We start from the raw sequence: 22,670 nt of genomic DNA, 5'->3' as shown, positions 1-22,670 counted from the left end.
TATTCTGATGATTTCATGATCTAAAACTTATCTTTCAAAATAACTTACATGGAACACAAGTTTGAACACACACATACACACCATGCAAAAAGGGAAACCATATGTAGCTGTGCTGATTTGAGGTGGCATCTGTAGGTTGATTCAAGTTTAAGGTTTTATTTCAAGGCATGATACTCTGAAAGCCATGAAAGCCAGAATTGAGAAGTTTCATATTTATTTAATCACGCTTTCTATTTCTTTCTTATTCAGTATTTAGTATGTAAATTCTTTAAGTCCAAGAAATCAAAGTACTGTTCAAAAAAAAAAGAAAGAGGGCTTCCCTGGTGGCGCAGTGGTTGAGAGTCCGCCTGCCAATGCAGGGGACATGGGTTCGTGCCCCGGTCCGGGAGGATCCCACATGCCGCGGAGTGGCTGGGCCCGTGAGCCATGGCTGCTGAGCTTGCGCATCGGGAGCCTGTGCTCCACAATGGGAGAGGCCACAACAGTGAGAGACCCGCGTACCGCAAAAAAAAAAAAAAAAAAAGAAATTGGTGTTCCTTTGAGCAAACAGCTGTGCAAGGAAATCATTAAGCAGTCTTTCCAGCCGATCAGCCAGCTAGAGGCCCTATACTAACACCCAGACCCTGAAATTGGATTTAGGAATTATTACAACATAAAGTGTCAGACAAATGAACATAGTTTTGAAAGAAACAAACCCCAAAATGAAAAAACTGAAAGAGAGAACTCATTTGGCCTTAGGAAGGCAAAGTGACTATGTTGCACTGCTTCTGAGTTATCATTTTTTTCATTGTGGAAACTGTGCTACTTGGTGGGCTCCGTCTCCTGGCTTCAACAATAAACAGGAAGGCCCAAGACCAGCAAAAGAGTATACGTTTACAAGTAACCTAGTTCTTGGCCTGGGGTCTACCCACGGGGCTTTATATTAAATATGAATTTAGATTTGCTCTGTAGTTTCTCACTTAGAAATGGAAAAGTAAAAAGACCATCTTAGAAAATGGGTCATAAGTTCAACCTTCTGAGTCAGGAACCTGGGGATAAGCTGCAATACAGAAAACAACAAGAGAAAAAGAAAAGATGGTTAACACAGCCTAGCCAGAGTTCGGCCATGGGAGGTTGGTAACTAACATCTGTTTAGTCACTGGACTATTCTGCAGAATTCCCCTGTCCTTTCCAAGTCATCCTCAAGTCCCACTTACGTAAAAGAACCCAAGGTCTTCCTAGGAGCCAGAGCCAGCTCAGGAAACCACAGTTCCCAGCCCAGAGAACGCCTCAAGGGCAGAGGCCAACTCACTGCTCCTCAAAATGGCAGAGAACCGTAGACTTGCTGTCCGTGGGTCCTGACACCTCCCGGTTCCAGCTTTCTCCCCAGTTGCTTAAGGTCCCCAAAGCATAATCTGCAATCATCAGAGCTTTTCTGTGAGATTTAAGGCAGTGATCTTCCTGATCTGGTAGAATCCACTGAGAAGTGAAACACATTTCCTGTCCCTCAGTTAACATACAGTGAGATCAAATGAAAATAATCCATCTGTTTGCTGCAAGAAATACTCTAGAAAGAGAAAACTATAAACTAAGTAAAACTGCTTACTTATTAAGTCCAATGGCCCTCAACTTGCAGGACCCACAATCTAAAACTAGTATGTCCTGGGACTTCCCTGGTGGCTCAGCAGATAAGACTCCACACACCCAATGCAGGAGGCCCAGGTTCGATCCCTGGTCAGGGAACTAGATCCCACATGCATGCCGCAACTAAGACTTCGCATGCCGCAACTAAGACTTTGCATACCACAACTAAGGAGCCCACGTGCTGCAACTAAGATCTGGTGCAACCCAATAAATAAGTAAATATAAAAATAAATAAATGGGTAAACTTTTAAAAAATAAAAAAATAAATAGAACTAGTATGTCCTCCATACCTGCCATTTGTGTACGTGTGTGTGTCTGTGTGTGTGTGGTGAGAGCACCTGGAATCTACTCTCTTAGCAAATTTCCAGTATACAAAGATGGATATGTTAATTAGCTTGACTGAAGTAATCATTTCACTCTGTATATGTATATCAAAGCATCACCACCGGGGCTTCCCTGGTGGCGCAGTGGTTGAGAGTCCGCCTGCCGATGCAGGGGACACGGGTTCGTGCCCCGGTCCGGGAAGATTCCACATGCCACAGAGCGGCTGGGCCCATAAGCCATGGCCGCTGGGTCTGTGCGTCCGGAGCCTGTGCTCTGCAGAGGGAGAGGCCACAACAGTGAAAGGCCTGTGTACTGAAAAAAAAAAAAATCACCACCTTAAAGATATGAAATTTTTATGAAAATAAATAAATAAATAAATAATGAAAACTAGCATGACAGGGGCTTCCTTGGTGGCTCAGTGGTTAAGAATCCGCCTGCCAATGCAGGGAGTATGGGCTCGAGATCTGGTCCGGGAAGATCCCACATGCTGCAGAGCATCTAAGCCTGTGTGCCACAACTGCTGAGCCTGCGCTCTAGAGCCCACGAGCCACAACTACTGAGCCCTCATGCCGAGAGCCTGTGCTCTGCAACAACAGAAGCCACCACAGTGAGAAGCCCGTGCACCGCAACAAAGTGTAGCCCCTGCTCACCGCAACTAGAGAAAGCCTGCACATAGCAACGAAGACCTGATGCAGCTTAAAATAAATAAATTTATTAAAAGAAAAAACAACTAGCATGACATAACTCTGCCCAGTCCAAACTAACTTTGCCCAGTCCCAATACTGCCTTGCAAAACTCTCTTTAAACAGAGTGAAGTAAGTCAGAAAGAGAAAAATTAGTATCATATATTAATGCATATATGTGGAACCTAGAAAAATGGTACAGATGAACAAGTTTGCAGGGCAGAAATAGAGACACAGACATAGAGAACAAACATATGGACACCAAGGGGGGAAAGCAGCGGGGGTGGTGGTGGTGGTGGGATGAATTGGGAGATTGGAATTGACATATATACACTAACATGTATAAAATAGATAACTAATAAGAACCTGCTGTATAAAAAAATAAAATAACATTCAAACAATTTTTTTTGAATTTAATAATCTTTGTTTCTTAGAGTAGTTTAAGGTCCACGTCAAAACTGAGAAGACATTACAGGGAGTTCCCATATACACCCCTGTCCGCACACACAACCCCCCAGTATGAACATCCCGCACCAGATGGTGCATTTGTCACAACCAATGAACCTGCACTGGCACATCCTCATCTTCCAAAGCTCACAGTTTACCTCAGGCTGCATTCCTGTCAAATTCTCTTTAAAATCGCCCAACCGCGGTACTGAAACCCTATAAATACCCTTCCCCATCTTCTCTCTTCTGAGATGCTGCTAAGATGGTCAAAGTGCTGGTTCATCTCACTGTATTCGGTCCAGTAAGCACAGCCTTCTTGGTCGACAGGCTTTCCTCATGGTTTCTGGGGTGGCTTCTTGACACCACGCGGCTCACTTCTTGAAGAGCAGTGACCATGACCCCCAGATAAAAACCTTGTATCACAATCACTACATCATAGATTCACATATGTCCGTAAGGATGATGTGGGACTCAGGCCACCACCAGGCAGCCTTAATGAGGATCCTAAACATTTACAACAAGCACTTTATAAAAAGCCAATACCCTCGTTTGCTGCCTCATCCACAGCACTGGCAACACATTGACCAGTTGAACGGTTCCAAGCAATTTCGTGGACCCGGCTTAGTCACTGGGGTAAAACTTTTCCTTACAAAGCAGCTGGAAGATGAGAACAATTTTCTAATCTCCAAAATGATAAGCTTTAATTGACACAAACCAGTAGGTACTGGCAAACTTAATCTCAAAGAGGATTTTGTAAGATGCCAAGGTCAACTTGACACAGAGCGGTGGTTACACTGGCATTAGCCCTGAATCATTGGGCGAGGGGCTGGGGTCTCATAGGAGGTACCTGTGCCCTCGCTGTGTGAGTCCTCAGATCTCTTTCAAAGAGTAATGACTTCACGGGGATCCCAGCCCTAAGCCTCACAGATTCCAGGAACCCCAGACACAATGGGAGTCCTGGAGGTAAAACATGTGTTGCTAGTTAGAGCCAGAAGGAAGCTGAAGGTCTCTTTCTAAAAGAGTTCATGTGTTCTGGTCAAAGGGGAGATGCTGACATTAGTTTTCAACTGTAGAAAACGGCCAAAGGGATGCCTTTGTTTTTTGTAAAAGAAAGAAAGAACGAATGAAAGAGGGACTTCCCTGGTGGCACAGTGGTTAAGAATCCACCTGCCAATGCAGGAGACACAGGTTCGAGCCCTGGTCTGGGAAGATCCCACATGCCGTGGAGCAACTAAGCCCGGGAGCCACAACTACTGAAGCCCGCGCGCATAGAGCCTGTGCTCCGCAACAAGGAGAAGCCACCACAATGGAAGCCCGCGTACCGCAATGAAGAGTAGCACCCTCTCTCCGCAACTAGAGAAAGCCCGTGGGCAGCAATGAAGACCCAATGCAGCCATAAATCAATCAATTAATTAATTTAAAAAAAAAGAAAGAAAGAAAAGGGAGGGAGGGAGGCAGGAAGAGTCAAACAAACAAAACCAAATTTAAATGTGTGAATATATAGAAATATGTTTCTGTGCATCTAGATAAATACATAGGACACTCACTAAGCTGCTGTCATTGGTTATTTCAGGGGATAGAAACAGAGGTGGGGTAGGGAAATTACACACTTCATTGTGTATCTTTGGACTATTTCACGTGTTACTGAAAATTAGAAAATTTTTAAAAACATAAAATCCTCTCCTATTCTGAAATACAGGCCAGAGGATAAAAGAAGAAACTCCTGCTACTATATCTTCTAATCCTGGCAGTAGAAAAAAGCATCTGATGCAGCAAAATTCCTCAGCGTTGACAAGGGCTTTACATCAACACAAGAGAAGCCTACCACAGCGGTTGGGTCTGTCTGCATCACAGCAGGAAGAGGACCGATGGTGCTCTGTGCACTTTGTGGAGTGCGATGGAGACCAACCTAGAAATGGGAGGGAGGCATCAACTGGCCCTGCTGGCGCTTTGGGGAGGGACGGCACGCTGGCTTCCGTGAGCAGCTTACACAGGTGTTCCCACTGACCTCAGAGGAGGCTCTCTGGGTGAGAATGTGATCTAAAAATCTGTCGCCCTTATAACTTCTGGGAAAGCCACTGGGATGAAGATTTCCAACCAGGGTCCTTCTGTGGGTAGCAGCAATACTGAATGTCCCGTCGTAAAAATCAGGCATTTCCCACCAGATCAGATGTTACGGTGACAAAGGTCTCTCTAAAAATCAAGTCTGATTAAAAGCCTTCCTTGCTTTTAACCCTCCAGAGTCCATTGGGAAAGAAGGGTAGAGAAGGCGCCATTTCCCACAGCCCACGGGCCCCGCCAGCATTTCTGCAGCTCACGAACCCAAACTGCTTGCAAAGTTCTGGAGCACATCCTGCAGTTTCCGGTCGCTGTGCATCTTTCTGGCACGCCCCCCTCCTCCACCTCATACCTGAACACACACCCACGCATCACTTCTCTTTGTCCCACCCCTTCCCATATGGCAAATGCCTGTGCCTCCTACAACTTCTGCTCAGATGACACCCTCTCTTCAAAGCTATCCCTGGCCCTGGCCCCTGATAAGAGCTGACGAATCCTCCTCTGTGCCCCCTGCCACCACGGCAAGCGGGGGCCCAGATCACTGGGGCAGTGGGTGCAGGGGTCACAGCCCGGGGAATGCAGCGAGCAGAGCCCTAGAGGGTGGTCCGGGAAGCAGCAGCTGGTAAAGCCACAGCAAAAGGTGCCTTTGAAAAAGCTGCTCAGTACCTGAGGGCTGGCACGGGAGGGGCAAGGTGGAACCCCGAGAAACTGGGCGAACCTGAAGGAAGGTTCATGGCTGCGCCTTAGTGAGGGATGCCAGCTGCCTGGGGACCTCGCTCCTTCCTCAGGCTCCTTTCCTTAATCATCCCTGTTCAGTGACCCTAGAGCAGGTGTCCAGCGACTGCTTCTCAGGCTCACACCACTCCCTGTGCCACCTGGCACTGCTGGGAGCTCAGACTTATTCCAGTAAATTCTTAGGGTGCAGAACGTATTGTGTACATGGTAAAGTACACAAAAAAGAAGAGGATGGAGCGCCCAGAGTGACCCAAATGCTTTGGTAAAAGCAGCTCAACTAAAGCAGTGTAACTAATAGTACAAGACATACAGCTGCTGAAGTCACGTCTTTATTAAAAACAACAGTAAATCGTATGAGTCCAATGTTAACACGGACAAAACACCAGGGAAAAAAACACCGTGCCAACAGAAATGTCCTGAGATTCTCACTTCTGGAGATAATGATAAATGTACCCTAAATCATTATTTCCTAAGGTCTTGAGAAAGTTAATGTTTCAGAGAACCCTTTACTGAAGCTGTGCCTATGTGAGGCATTTTTAGCTAATGTGAAGCTTGGGTGCTCAGTAATTCCATGATTCCCTTTGAAAACTCAACATCAGAAGTCAAACAGGCTTGATTTTCTAAACTTCATCTTTGAATTATCAATTGATTTCCTCATTATAAGGTATATGTTCTGCCTTTGGCCCATTAATAGAGTAGAAATCAGTTTCAAGTGATTGTCTCTCTCTCCTCAAAACTGTACTTTAAAAAGGGGTCACTCTCAGGAATAAAGACACAGACATAGAGAATGGACTTGAGGATGTGGGGAGGGGGAAGGGTCAGCCGGAATGAAGTGAGAGAGTGGCATGGACATAGATACACTACCAAATGTAAAACAGATAGCTAGTGGGAAGCAGCCGCATAGCACAGGGAGATCAGCTCGGTGCTTTGTGACCGCCTGGAGGGGTGGGATAGGGAGGGAGGGAGGGAGACGCAAGAGGGAGGAGATATGGGGATATATGTATGCATATAGCTGATTCACTTTGTTATACAGCAGAAACTAACACAACATTGTAAAGCAATTATACCCCAATAGAAATGTTAAAAAAAAAGAGAGAAGGCAAAAAAAAAAAGGGGTCACTCCTGGATTTGAGGGTCCTAATCACTATAGAAGTCCTATGTTTATCCTCAACAGAGGACTTACTTATACCTTTGTACCCCCTGTCTTTCCACAACATGGGAAGAAGTCTGGGTTTCAAATGCTGAAGGTGACATGATATATACTGAACCTGGCTCTCAGCCAACACTTACCCCTATTCCTCCTGTTTTGAATAGTTCAAAGGGTTCGAAATGATATTATCTTCAAATATCCCGGATAATGTAAATATTAGCGAGAACAGGTGCTGCTGTGATTGACAGAACAGCCAAAATCATGGTGACTTAAACAAGAGAGAAGCTGGTGTCTCACTCTCATGTATAGGAAGTTTGGAGATAGGCCTCCAGGGCTGTATGGTGGCTTCCTGCAGTGACTTTTAAAGTTTCTTAAGATTGAAAACAGTCATCAAACAAAAAGATTAGTAAATTTTCATCTACCTGACTTTGGCCCAGCCAGTTCTTCAAAATCTCACTTCTGAAGGTTTACTTAGCCTGGGATACTTTTGAACATTTTTTTCACAGTGAAGGGGAGCTGGGACATGTAAGAAAAAGTGGACTTACCTTTTCTCTCATAAACTTTGCCCACATAGACTCCACAAGGTCATTTTCGGAGTGCTACAGTCCTAATTATAAGTTAAGTCCATGCACTTCCCTTATTGCTAAAAATTCTTGCTTTTTTAATCCCCAAAGTTATCTTTATTAAAATCTATTTCATCCTCTAGCGACGTTCACTTGAGGTCAAGTAAAAAGGAGGTGAACGGGACTATAAATTGAAAAATGGAGAAAAGATACAGTTGTATGTTCAATAATTCTACCAAAAAAATTTTCATGGCATGACATCATTTGTCTAACAAGATTTTTTTAATGTTCATGATGATACTTAACTTTTTCATCCATGTGACTAGCTGTAATCCTTCTTTTCTACGTAATAGAGACCCATAATCAAACAAAGCAAATGAAAACATGAAGTGACTTTAAGGACAAGATGAAAAGTCAATATTAATTACAATGTTCGAGTTTAAATATATGAAGTAAACAACTGTCTGTGTTAGCTGCAGTGCAATTTGTCCTGAAATCCATGTTCAGGGAACACATTTCTGTGTATCTCTCTTGATATTTAGATCCTACTGGCAAGTTAAACTCTTGGGCAGATGCCTTTCCAAAAATGAGAGTGGATTTTGTTCACCGGTATCAGCTTATCAATTGTTAGCCAATTCCATCAGCTGAAGAAAGATGTTTAATGGTTTGAACATTAATTTCTATGTGTTTTATTCACACTTTTATGGATTCACATTTCATTACCTTCAAGCGGAGGTTGGCCTGTGGCTGCAGCTGTGGAGTGAGAGGAGCCTCACAGACCACACAGATGGGCGTATTCACGGGCACCAGGTTTTCACATTCTGCACATAAGCCCATCTGCACAAAGAACGAGGTCAGGTTGGCAAAAACTGAAGGTATAAGTAGATCTTAAAATGTAAGGTTTAATTTGCTTTAATAAAAATTTCTTTTAAATAATTACCACTTTTATTCTTATTTCCTTCCTATTAAAGTAAAAACATGTTTATTGTAGAAAAGAGAGGTATAAAGAAAAGAAAAAATAGCTTACAGCATGATGGAGTGAGGAAATCGACACATCTTCTCTCCAAAAAGCAATTATAAAGTTGGATAAAACTTTAAAAATTCTGAAAGTCAACCAAAGACAGACAACAAACTGAAAAGTAATGAACTTCGGGCAAGGACACCACACGTCTGTTGGGTCTTGCTTGGGCTGTCCCCATCCTCCTCCAGCTCTGTCAGCGTGGAGGCTCCACAGAGCAGGGAGGGCTGTGAAAAGCAGCAGCTTCGCGGCTGCTGACGGGCAGGGCTCATGTGACTTGGAGCACAGTTAAGGTGATGATCTCAGTGGCAAGCAAACAGGGAGGACAGTGGATCCACTAGCCTGAGCTCATGGTCCTGTTTGGGGCAACTGATGAACCAGCAACTAGCCAGGGACTTGAAGGGGAGTTCCAGAAGGTAGGTCATCTCTAGGGGGCTTGATAAGCTCCTCCCACACCCTCAGTTGACTGGAAGATGTTCGGATGTGCAGCGTTAGACCTAAGAGGGTCCAAGCCACCCACACATCCTTGGCTGCACATGAAGATACAAGAGAGCTCAGCATAAAGTAGGAGCTGGGGCAGGCCTGAAAACAGCCTGAAGTTTGAATGTTCCGCCCAGCCCACAACAGATCCCTCGGCAGAGACTGGAAGCCTTGGAGTACCAAGGTGTTTGAGCACAACTTCTGGCCAATCTTCAGTCGAAGTCTAAGCTATGCACACCCAGGGCTGATCCCAGGCTTAAAAATAAAACAAGGGGGGCTTCCCTGGTGGTGCGGTGGTTGAGAGTCCACCTGCCGATGCAGAGGACACAGGTTCGTGCCCCGGTCTGGGAAGATCCCACATGCCGCGGAGCGGCTGGGCCCGTGAGCCATGGCCGCTGAGCCTGCGCGTCCGGAGCCTGTGCTCCGCAACGGGAGAGGCCACAACAGTGAGAGGCCCGCGTACCACAGTAAATAAATAAATAAATAAATAAATAAATAAATAAATAAAACAAGGGGAAAACCCTGATATTAGTGGCTGAAAACTGCAGGGAAGACAGGCTTGAAAGAGTTAATCCAAGTAAACAAACAAAAAAACCAAAACAACACCACAAGGAGAAAAAGTCAGAATCCAGACTTATTATACTCTCTAAAATGTCCAAAATTCAAGAAAAAATTGTGAGATGTGCAAAAAACAAGAAAGTGTGACCAGTACTCAGGGGAAACAAACAGTCAATAGAAATTGTCTCTGAGGGGAGGAAAAGAAGATATATTGGAGCAAAGCTTCTGTGTATTACTGGATTTAAATTAAATTATTCTGAAATAGACTTGAGAAATTAAGGAGTATGTTGTAATCTCTAGCGTTCTCTTAGAAAATAACTTTTAAAAAGAAAAGAACTTTTTAAAATAGTAAAAAAAAAATAGGAAACATAGGAATGAAAATGGCATACTACAAATTATTTATTTAACACAAAAGAAGGAAGTAAAGGAGGAACAGAGGAACAAAAAAGACGTGAGACAAATAGAAAACAAACAGCAAAACAGCATATGTAAATCCAACCATATCATTAAAGACATTAAATGTGAATAGACAATAACACCACATTCAAAAGGCAGAGACTATCAGATGGGATAAAAAAATGAGAGGTATGCCTGACTAGAGACATGACCTAGATTCAAAGATACAAATAGGTTGAAAATACACGTATAGAAAAAGGTATATAATGGAAATAGTAAGGGTAAGGGAGCTAGAGTGACTGCATAAATATCAGGAAAAAAGGACTTTAAAAACAAGAAATGATCCTAGAGACAAAGAGAGGCATTTTGTGATGATGAAAGGGTCAATAAATCAGGAAGACACAGCAATTATAAGTGTACATGAACATAACAACAAGTCCCCAGAATACATGAAGCGAAAACTGTGAGTCAGCCTTAAGGTAAGGCTTCATCTGTCATCACCTGACGACTCTAAGCCCCAACTTTTACTGGTGGACCACAGTGGCATTTTGGAACTCTAAGGATCAGCATCAACTCAGAGCTAGTATCTAGTAAGCCCCCAAAGGTTTAGGCATTGCCTCTTCCTCAAGGCACAGGTCCCTCTGGAAAAGGCTTCAAGGATGACCTATGACATGCACTTGCAATGATGCAGGGTCCATCCTCAAGGACACCCAGCTGCCCTTCAGTTAGGGAGCTGTGGGTTTGCGAATCGACTTAAGTCCTGAAACTGGGTGACACCCTTGGATGTTCCACTGTGGTGGCTCAAGTCACGTATTTGGCTACAAAACATGTGATTTTTTTTTCTATTATATAAACCAAGCAAGACACTAGTAGGCTGCCCATCTGTTTCATTCTTAGGAAGACCACGATCAGATTCTGATTACTGATATGTTGCTGCGGCCTTTTACGGTAGATGTGCCCACCTTGTCTTTGGCAGTTAAGTGCTGCCACTTGACCTCTGGAATCCTGCTAGCTCCCTGAAATCAGGGAGCCCATCTCAAGAGTGGCATCACCCATGATCATGTCTGGCCTCCAATGAAAGCAGCCATGGAACTTTTCAAGGATGCAGGCGCTCCTTTCACTAATACGTATTCCTAACTCTATGCCTTATTGAAGGACATGTCTTCTGGGCCTTCTTGTGAAATGCAGGTGAGAGTTGGGGGCACACAGGACAAACCTGACAAACCTACTCCAACATGATATCAGGAAAGACTTAGCATCGAGTCTCACTGACCATAGGCTACTACTGAGTCCAAGTTTTAGTCAGCCAACCCCAAAAGCAGCTGGAGTCACCGCCAGCTTCATTAGCTAACATATTAAAATCAATCCAGGATCTATAAAAGAGGCATGTATATCAGCGAATTTGGCCCAACTTAGTGTTATATTCTGCCCTCATTTAAAATCCACTCCCAGACTTGTCCCCCAAGATTCTGCCAATACACGTTAGCAAAATTGTGCTCTTCTTTTCATGTGTAAGCTTTTTGTCCTGGATCACAGAGTACACCTGTCCCTCTAGAGCAGCTGGGATTGGACCGTAGTCATGCTACAGGATGGCTACGGTGAGTCTTGATGAGAATACACATCCCCTTTCAAAGCCACTGCCCCAGGCGAGGTTATCACAGAGATTTCAAGGAAAGGAAGGCTAGCATCCTCAGACAGGAGGGCCAGCTCATCCACTGGCAGAGTAATTTAGGGAATCAAGAATGTGCGTTTCGGACTTCCCTGGTGGCGCAGTGGTTGAGAGTCCACCTGCCAATGCAGGGGCGGGTTCGTGCCCCGGTCCAGGAAGATCCCACATGCCGCGGAGTGGCTGGGCCTGTAAGCCATGGCCGCTGAGCCTGCGCGGCCGGAGCCTGTGCTCCGCAATGGGAGAGGCCACAGCAGTGAGAGGCCCGTGAACCGCAAAAAAAAAAAAAAAAAAAGAATGTGCATTTCATCTGGGTCCAAGCCAACATCTCCATTCCCAGTTTCAGGATCCTGTTCTGTCCCAATACATACCCGAACTTTCACAAAAGAAATGTGGTGATAAAGTGAATTCAGCTTATGCTATAACTCACCAACATATCCAACTAAAGTTTGTGTTTGCTTTCAGCAGCAAATCCCTGGAGCTACAAGAAATAGGTTCTTTTGGGGCTGTCATAGGGGCACTCTGGTTCTTGGATTATGAGTGAAAGGTCCTGAGCTTGTCGGTTCCTGTGATGCTCCCAGGTGCTCAGGAGGACTGTCCACAGCCCTGGCTGGTATCATCACTGCTACCACAACCGTCAAGTGCAGCGGCCACCTGGCCACCCCAGAGGCTTGCTTCAGGTGATGCTTCCTCACTACCAGGCCCGTGTGGTAGCTTGACTTCTCGTGATGCCGCTTCATGCTATGAATTGCTAGCATCCTGTTTCCCATGGGCAAGGAGCTCAGCGCTGCCCCCAAGCAAAGGGAAGGACCAAACCCCTTCTTAGCAGGTCTAGTTCCTGGGGCCGCTCCTGGTACCAACTCTGTATCAGTCAAAGTCAAGTCAGGAGACAGAAAGCTCAGGGTAATTTAAACAGGGAAAGTTTAATATAAATAGTTATTAACTAATAACAGAGGACTAACTGCTAGTGGGTAAAGCGAACTCGAAAGGATACAGGACTACCCAGGATGGGGAGAGCCACTGCTGCTCCGGCTGAGGCAGGGACCTGAAGAGGATCCGGTCTGGAAGAGGCACTTACTGAACTGGGTGTGGCTGCCACCCACTGGATGGCAGAGAAGTTCACTGGGGTGACACAGACCAGAGCTGGCCCCAGAGCAGGCGGGATCCTATGAAACTCATGAGGACTCTCCCCATGGGGAGCTGGCAGGACATGCTGGGAAGCCACGCGCAGGCTGCTGATGAAACGTGCTGGGAAACTGCCCCCTGGGATGCCTGAGAGACTTTCTGGAAGCTGGCTGGGTACCCGCGGAGCCCACTGAGAAGCTGTTCACGAGATGCCATGCAGTTCACCGGGGTTCAGCACAACCAGGTGTCCTGCAGGTTAGCTGAGCACCGTCAGAGCACGGGGAGAGGGAAGCACAGCAGAAACAGGAAGAGCAGTTGAGCCCTTTCTCCTGCAGTGTGCCTCCCAGCAATGGGCCTCTACTGACAAAAATTAACATCAACCAGCTGGCTACGGAGAAATCCACAAGGCAGGATGAAGAGGCACCCCTCTGCATCTCTCTAATGAGACCCTGAGTGGCTTGGGTCTGGGATCCTAGGAGTAGGATCGCCCCTTTGAGTACCAGAAACCCAGCTGAGAGCAGGACACAATAAGAACTCAACAGGTCAAATTACAAAGCTTTTTATACATTAGAGCACGTTAATAAATATCATTTACAGGCAGTATAGATGTTGCAAATGTCATCATTTTGAATATTTATAATCCCTGATAACCTTTTCTCCCTGTAATAACAAAGAAAGTCTTGAAAATCTGTTTGCAGGCCAGTAAAAAATAACTTTGACATTGCACCCATAAATATAAGCAGGGAAAATTCAAACCAATGAGACCTGTTCATGTTTTATTTGCTGTCCCATCTTTTACGAGGAGTTCAAAATATATCATGGAAGTAAAGTGACTTCTACAGCGTATCCATTTAGTATCTGGCCACTTGCTTAAATGCATAACTCAATCCTAAAACTCTGGACTCTGAATTTATTGAATAGTGACTTTTTCTCAGTGACTATCTTTTTTAAATGGTCATTTTCAGTCAATTTCACAGATCCTTTTATATCATTTTGTAAACCTTAGTCCAAAAAACCCCCAAAGTATCACGTGCATAAAAGATGAACACATTTTGGTGAAGGTTTTGATTTGTAGTCAGCCAAGTACGTTTTCTAACTAACTACAGACTTAATGGTAGGATAATATCAATTATTATCTACACTTAGCCAAAACTTTTTAATTTAGATATACTGATCAATCTATAGCCTATATAAACAGCTTCTTTGGACAGAATGAAGTATCCTATGGATATACAGACTTGTAATTAGTACTCCTGGTCATTTATTTCTAGAATATATTTCCTTATTGTCCCCAGGTTATGAACAGAAATATCACATAAGTAGGAAACATGTACTTATCCATATGTGAATCATTGAAATAAAAAGACTTCAGTCTTTTTCTGAGCCTACGCTTCTTCAAGGCCACACAAAAGAAATGGCATCACAAACAAGCTTTTCATTCCTAAGTAGCAGTCTGGATAGTACAAGATTCACTTGCTAGTAATTTTTTCAACAAGTATTTCTGTTTGTGGTTCACGCGTGCCAGGTACTCTGCTCCTGCTGCACACAAAGATCAGATAAACCAATGGAAGAAGGTTTTAAGGATTCTGCTGCTCACCTGAGCTCCTTCTGGGGGTGGGAGACGACAGCCAAATATGGGCGGGACAGAAGAGCCACATTCTAGACAGTAGCGGGCAAAGGGGTCAGACGGGCGGGGCACAAGGCAGTGGGCACACCTGCAACAGAAGAGGGTCCTGACTGGCCATGTTCTGAGGAGTGCACGTTGAGAAGTCAAGTGTCAATCTTGACAAGCATTCAAACTTAAATAAATAAATGAATTTATTTAAGTGAATTAAGTGAATTTATTTAAATGAACAAAATAGAAAGCAGAACACACTCAAAGCCTATGGAACAAGTTCAAGACGGGAGATGCTTGTCTAGTCATTTTATTACCAAGTGGCCGTACAGCTGGGACTCATGGTGCCCTTCACCTGAAGGCCAGGCCCATCTCACTTCCCGGCCGCGGTGGCAGTTTATCAGCCGCCTTTGACCCCACTTCCCAAGTGGGGCCCCAGTCGTCCCATCACCTTGGATCTGGCGTGCGTGAGGGTGAGACATGGGAATTCCGGGAATGTCCACGCCGCACTTTGCTGACTCCCCATCTGAGCACTGAGCCCAGCCTCAGCGAGAGGTCCTCTCACCTGGCACTCAGAGTCACTGTCAGTCAGGCCCTGCCTCTGTCTTCACTCACCTGGGTGGAGTCCGAGGCTCTGCCCCAGCAACGTCTGGCCCCATTTCCCAGGCGGCTGGGTCCCATCCTTCAGCCCTCACCCACCTACCTCGTTCTGGATATCAGCCAAAGTGAAAGGACTCCAGGAACTGGGCTTCCCTGTGAATAACACTGCTCGATCCTGTGACCTATCTGAACTGCTCAGCATCTATGACGTTTGCATACGGTGCACTGGATGGCTTGGTAGCCTGCACCAGTCTCTACCATGGCCTCTCAACAATCACTAGCCTTTGTAGTTGAGTCCACTTGGGGAAAGGATAGTCTTTTCAACAATGGTGCTGGGCAAACCGGATAGTGACATGAAAAAGGATGAGGTTGGACTGATTGATACCTTATGCCACATACAAAAACTAATACAAAATGGACCAAGGACCTAAATGTAGGAGGTAAATTTATAAATCTCCCAGAAGGACACATAAGAAAAAAGCTTCATGACACTGGATTTGGCCATGATTTCTTGGATGTGATCCCAAAAGCACAGGCAACAAAAAAAATAGATAAATTGAACTTCATAAAAATTTGAATATCAAAAAATACTATCAAGACTGAAAAGACAAACTACAGATGGGAGAAAATATTTATCAATCATATATCTGATAAGGGATTAATATCCAAGATATATAAAATATTCTTGCAACTAACAACAAAAAACAAACAACCCAATTCAAAAATGGGCAAAGGATTTGAATAGACATTACTCCAAAGAAGATGCCCAACATCACTTGCCACTAGGGAAATGCAAATCGAAACCACAATGAAATACTACTTTACACCTGTTAGGATGATTATTAGAAAAACAGAAAATAAGTATTGGTGAGGATGTGGAGAAACTGAAACCCTTGAACATTTCTGGTGAGAAAGTAAAGTATGCAGCTGCTGTGGAAAACAGTTTAGCAGTTCCTCAAAAAGTTAGACATAAAATTACCACATAATCTAAAAATTTCAGTTCTAGGTAAATACCCCAAAGAATTGAAAGTAGGGACTCAAAGAGATACTTGTACACCAATGTTTATAGCAGCATTATTCACAATAGCCAAAAGGTGGAAACAATTCAAATGTCTATCAACAGATGAATGGATAAATGAAATGCAGTATATATATACAATGGAATGTTTTTTACCTTTAATATGGAATGAAATTCTGATACATGCTACAACATGGATGAATCTTGAAAATATTATGCTAGTGAAATAAGACACAAAAGGTTAAATATTGTCTGATTCCACTTACATGAAGTTACTAGAACAGGCAAATTCATAGAAACAGAAAATATAACAGAGATTACCAGGTGCTGGAGGGATAGGGGGATGGGGAGTTATTGTTTAATGGGAGCTGAGTTCTGTTTGGGATGATGAAAAAGTTCTGGAAATGGACGGTGGTGATGGTGGCCCAACACTGTGAATGTACTTAACGCACTGAATTGTACACTTAAACATTGTTAAAATGGTAAATTTTATTTATGTATATTTTACCACAATAGAAGTATAAAGGACTGTAAAAAAATAACTGATTATGTCAAATAAAAGTAATAATGTATTGTGGGGTTCATAATATTTGTAGAAGTAAAATAAATGACCACAAGAGCACAAAGGCTGTAGTTACCCAGTTATTGGAAGTACCCTGTCATAAGGTTCTTAGGCTATAAATGAAGTGGCATGATACTACTTGAAGACAGACTGTAATAAGTTAAAAATGTGTGCTATAGGGCTTCCCTGGTGGCGCAGTGGTTGAGAGTCCGCCTGCCGATGCAGGGGACACGGGTTCGTGCCCCGGTCCGGGAAGATCCCACATGCCACGGAGCGGCTGGGCCCGTGAGCCATGGCCGCTGAGCCTGTGCGTCCGGAGCCTGTGCTCCGCAACAGGAGAGGCCACAACAGTGAGGGGCCTGCATACCACACACACACACACACAAATGTGTGCTATAAACCCTAAAGCAACCACTAAGAAGAAAACTTATAGCTAATAAGCCAACAAAGGATACAAAATAAAATAAAACATACCCAATTAATCCAAAAGTAAGCCAAAAAAAGGGGGGGCAACAAAGAATAGATAAGACAAACAGAAAACAAATAGCATGACAGCTGACAAAGTCAAACATATCAATAATCAGAATAAATATAAATACTCTCAACAGCCCAATTAAAGCGCAGAGATTGTTAGATTTTTTAAAAGTAAGACCTGATTATATATGCTGCTTAAAAGAAACCAACTTTAAATAGAGAAACACAAATAGATTAAAACTAAAAGGATGAAAAAAGATACATCATGCAAATACTAATCAAAAGAAAGCAGTAATGGCTATTTTAATATCAGACAAATTTGATTTCTGAGCAAAAAATATTATCAGGGTTAAAAAAGGTTATTTTAGGGGGGAGGAGGGATAAATTGGGAGATTGGGATTGACACATACAGACTACTATTATTTAAAATATATACCTAATAAGAACCTACTGTATAGCACAGGGAACTCTACTCAATACTCTGTAATGACCTGTATGGGAAGAGAACCCAAAAAAGAGTGGATATATGTACATGTATCACTGATTCACTTTGCTGTACAGCAGAAACTAACACAACATTGTAAATCAACTCTACTCCAATAAAAATTAATTTTTTTAAAAAAAGCTATTCTGTAATGATACAGGGGTCAATTCAGCAACAGGACATAAGATTCCAAGAGGTTTATATATTTAATAATAGAGCTTCAAAGTACATAAAGCAAGAGCCGATAGAAATACAAGGACAAGTAGACAAATTCATAATTATAGTCACAGATTTCAGCATAATTTTCTCAATAATTGATAAAACAATAGACAAAATCAGTAAAGACAGAGAAGACTTAAATAATACAACATTGTATTAGTTTCAGGGGTACAACAGAATGATTCAGTAATTGTATATACTGCAAAATGATCACCACAATGTCTAGTTAACATCTGTCACCATACATAGTTACAGAACGTTTTTTCTTGTGCTGAGAACTTCTTAGATCTACTCTCTTAGCAGCTTTCAAATATGCAACACAGTATCATTAACTATCGTCACCATGCTGTACGTTACATCCCCAGGACTTATTTATTTTACAACTGAAAGTGTGTGCCTTTTGGCCACCTTCACCTATTTCACCCACCCTCCCAACCCCCAGGGAGATGCAAATTAAAACCACAACTACCACCTCATTAGAATGGCCAAAAATAAAAATAAAAGTGTTAGTGAAAATGTAGGGAGACTGGAACTCTCATACATCATACACTACTGGTGGGAATGTAGAATGGTACAACCTCTTAGGAAAACAGTTTGACAGTTTTCTTAAAAAGTTAAACATATGCCTACCATATGACCCAGCCATTCCACTCCTAGCTGTTCACCTAAGGGAAATGAAAGTATATATGCACAGGACAACTTGTATACACATGTTCATAGCAGCTTTATCTGTAATGGCCCCAAACTGAAAACAACCTAGATGTACATCAATAGGAAATAGGATAAACACACTGTGATGTATCCGTACAGTGGAATACTACTCAGCATTAAAAAGAAATAAACATCTGATGCGTGCAACGACATGGGTGAACCTCAAAGTAATTAGGTGGAGTGAAAGAAGCCTGGCAAAGGAGTAAATACCGAATCATTCCATTTATATACGGAATCAAATGCAAACTAAGCTGCAGTGACAAGAAGCATACCAACAGTTGCCTGGAGATGGGGAGGGACATGTGGGAGGATTTCAAAAGGGTGCGATGTAGGACATTTTTGGAGGTGATGGATTTGTTCATTTTCTTGATTGTGGTGATAGTTTCAAGATTATATGTATATGTCAATTGTACTCTTTAAGTACAGTTTATTGTATGTCATTTGAACCTTTAAATATTGTAAAAATTTAATAAAAAACAGTTGGGGCAAATACCACTGTTATGTCCCATCCTCAAATTCTTTTTGACCATACTGTGTCTTAGCAGGACTTAAGAAACAGTAAAGAGAATGCAATACTTACTTGAGGAAGTCTGTCTCCCTTTGAATCCTCATGATCTCTGTGCTTGTCAAACTCTTCTGGCCAGTTATATGTGCAAAACCAGGGAACTAAAATTAAGAATATGTATAAAATCATGCTACAGTACAGTAAAATTACATTAAGAGCTCATTTCAGTGCTTTGTCCTACCATATCCAGCAGCCATCTTTTAAAAACTATGATGTGGGGGCTTCCCTGGTGGCGCAGTGGTTGAGAGTCCGCCTGCCGATGCAGGGGACACGGGTTCGTGCCCCGGTCCGGGAGGATCCCACATGCTGCGCAGCGGCTGGGCCCGTGAGCCATGGCCACTGAGCCTGCGCATCCAGAGCCTGTGCTCCGCAATGGGAGAGGCCACAACAGTGAGAGGCCCGCGTACCGCAAAAAAAAAAAAAAAAAAAAAAAAACCATGATGGAGAAAGTCTTAAGTAATGATGAATTGTTAAGTAATAATTTTAATTAAAAAATTAAAGTGATGTTCATCATCAGACACATGTATTTCATTAAAAACAAGAGTTTACAAGAAAAGAGATCTGAATTACCATCAGACAGACCAGATTTCAGAATTTAGAAACCCAAGTGAGCATCCATATTTCTCAAAGATTAAACCCCTAGGAAAGGGACTCACCTGAGAGAACTCATCTGCTGTTATCCAGAAACATTTAACTCACTTAGATACATTTTAATTTGAGCAACCTCTTTGTACCAGGCACCGTATTTGATGCAGGGTTGGGGGACAAAGGTAAACATTACATAGTCCCTGCCCTCAAGGAGCTGAACTGGTGTACATACAAAGTACTGAAACACATGGGCTCAGTGTCATAACACATCTGTGTTGAGTCCCACGAGAACCTGGGGAGGTTACGATCCCATTCACCTGCTCGGGGAGAAGGGCTCCCCAGGGCTGTAATGTCTGAGCTGGGCCCGGGAAAGTAAAGAACAGTTTGTTAAGTAGACAGAAGGACAAAGGGAATTCCAAGTAGAGGAAACCCACGTGTGAAGACACAGGCAGGGCAGTGATGGCCCATCCTGGTTGTCGGATATGGTCCAGGGGTCGGAGTGGCAGGGGAAGGGAACAGAAAGGACGGCTGAGGGAGAGAAGCTAACACTTATGGAGGGTCTGAGAGTAGGAAAACGTGCCTGGCACATTTCACAGTGACCTCCTAAGGTCAATGGGCAACATTATCCCCATTTTATTTTATTTTTGTAACATTTTCTTCTGATATAATTTCCAACATAGAGAAAAGGTGCAGGGATAGTACAACTAACTCCTTTGTTCGTGTTGACATTTTGCCCCAGGTGCTCCATTCTCTCTCGGAAGCATGAGAATAACCTGCAGCATGACTCCCCTCCTCGCCCCCACAAACACTACAGCATTTCCCAAGAACAGGGGCGTCTTCCTACACAACAGTGCAAACATCAAAACCAGAAAAGTCAGCAGTGATACAATACTAGCATCTAATCCACATATCTTTGTTCACATTCCGTTAGTCGTACCGGCAATGGCCTTCCCAGCTATAATTTCCTCCTGGACTAGGGTCTAGTCCAGTATCACACTTTGCTCTTAGTGGTCATGTCTTTTCTGTCTCCTTTAATCTGGACTCTCTCCTGAAGCCAGCACGCCTAGAGCCCGTGCTCCGCAACAAGAGAAGCCACCGCAATGAGAAGCCCACGCACCGCAACCAAGAGTAGCCCCCGCTCGCCGCAACTAGAGAAAGCCTGCGTGCAGCAAAGAAGACCCAACGCAGCCATAAATAAATTAATTAAATAAATAAATTTATTTTAAAAAAGAAATACAAGTGTCTTTAAAAAATTTAATTTGATTGTTAAAATTTTAAATTCTGTTATAACACAGAAAGGTGCAGGTGTGGGTTTCTCTTGCAAATTCCTCAGATGTGGCAGCGCTGAGCCTGCTGGCCTTCTCGTCAGTGGCCAGCTGGACTTTCACTCCACGTATGGGTTCCAGAGAACCCACAGCTCTGGGCCCTGACATTAAAGCCAGGCGTCAGCTGTCATCTACCTTCTGCCCAGGCTGTAACGCACGGCTACTTGGCTGCCTCGCCCCGATGGTGACCTCACCCCTGATGGCGCCCCCTGGTGTCCCCCAGCCAGAAGCTCGGCTCAGAGACACCTGTCTCCCTGGTGATTGACCTGTTCCAACAACCACCAGCATCCTTAACGCTGATGTTTGCTGAAGTAAGCTTCAGTTAGGACTGAGCTAGAATATTGAGAAGAATCTCTTACCATATGAAGAAAAAGAGCGGAAGATAAAAATTTTGTGGTCCTTTTTTGGTCTCCTTTGTCCTTGGAACTCTGGTCAAATTCCCCAAATGTGTCCCCATGTTCCTATTTTTTGGGAAATCTGAATCTTGGGATCTTTATTCTATCTTTTCCTTGGAAACAACTCTTAAATTAGTAGGTGGGCAAGGAAATCCAAATACTCATGCACAAAGGAAGTAATTCTTTCTAGACACATTACAGATAATTATGGACACATAGACTGTTTTTCTGAAAATAGTTATGAATATGTTTTGTCATATACCATTCATTCTTCAGCATGATGTTGTTTCATCTCAAAAGCGGTATTCTTCTTTGGGTACAGTGGCAAGCACTGCTCGTAGGAGTCGTGTCTGCTCAGTAGTCCATTTGGAAACCAGGTCAGCATTCTTCCCAGAAGACTGGGAAGGGCAATCTTCTATTGCAGGCATGGCTATCCTTTTGTTTAGTGGGGTTTACAGGCAGGCCTTACTAAGTCTGTAGTCTTCTGGCCTGGGCTTTGGGGTCCTCCAGAAAATACAGTGGGTGGGCAGATGAAAGAACCCAGGAGGTCAGGCTGAGTTATACCGCAGCACTGGAGACTGGAAAGGAAGGAAGGAGGTGGACCTCGGGATCAGGATAATTGGTCTTCCAGGCTGGTGGTTCTCAGATTGGGTTGACCATCAGTCATCCACAGCCTCCGTCTCAGGCTTATGGACTTCGACTACCTAGGAGCACTGCAAGAGCAGGAAGCTGGCAATCTGTATACATACTTAAAATTCCCCCCAGGTGGCTGTGATGGGCAGCCAGGTTTGGGACTCATGCTTCTGACCTCCCTTATACTTGATGATTAATGTGAGCAGCCTTGAATCATGGGCACACAAGAAGTGGTTGTGGTTGGATAGAAAATGTGACTCCAGGAAGGCTCTACCTGGTGCTCAGAATTGGAGGAAGAGACCAAAGTGTCCTGGGGTGCCCTCAGATGCCAAAAGTCTAAATGGAATCTTATAAACACTGAAAAATCAAAGTGCTATAGTAGTTGTAGAAGACAACTAGTATAAGGGCATCTTTCTTGAGTCACACAGTAAGAACGTATTAACGTGGCTTTTACTGAGGTTGTAAACCACCTCTATCTTGTCAGATGCAAAGCGCAAGTCCCCATCTTTGCCCAATTCGAATGCACAGTCACATTCGCATAGATGGCCACTGCCTTCTCCTTGAAACCCTTTCTTTTCTTGGCTTCTACGGCACCACATTTTTTTTTTTTTTACTTTCTTCTTACTTCTTAGGCTCTTCCTCCTCTGTTCAACCT

The 22,670-nt window shown here is 43.6% G+C and overlaps 1 protein-coding gene across 8 annotated transcripts in view; it reads right to left on the bottom strand.

The window, feature by feature from the left end:
* Positions 1-22,670, bottom strand: part of DZANK1 (double zinc ribbon and ankyrin repeat domains 1) — a 75,023-nt gene that overhangs the window by 35,102 nt on the left and 17,251 nt on the right. For all 8 annotated transcript variants that reach the window (XM_060031310.1, XM_060031304.1, XM_060031312.1 and 5 more), the window contains exons 7-9: positions 19,090-19,175; positions 14,424-14,541; positions 8,307-8,420 (exon numbers count right to left, since the gene is read on the bottom strand). In XM_060031310.1, coding sequence (XP_059887293.1) covers positions 8,307-8,420; positions 14,424-14,541; positions 19,090-19,175 — 318 coding nt within the window. The remainder of the gene's footprint in view (positions 1-8,306; positions 8,421-14,423; positions 14,542-19,089; positions 19,176-22,670) is intronic.

Source organism: Delphinus delphis, chromosome 15 (assembly GCF_949987515.2).
Source record: "Delphinus delphis chromosome 15, mDelDel1.2, whole genome shotgun sequence".
Lineage (NCBI taxonomy): Eukaryota > Metazoa > Chordata > Mammalia > Artiodactyla > Delphinidae > Delphinus > Delphinus delphis.
The sequence above is the reverse complement of the archived record's forward strand: the minus strand, read 5'-3'. Positions and strand labels throughout refer to the sequence as shown.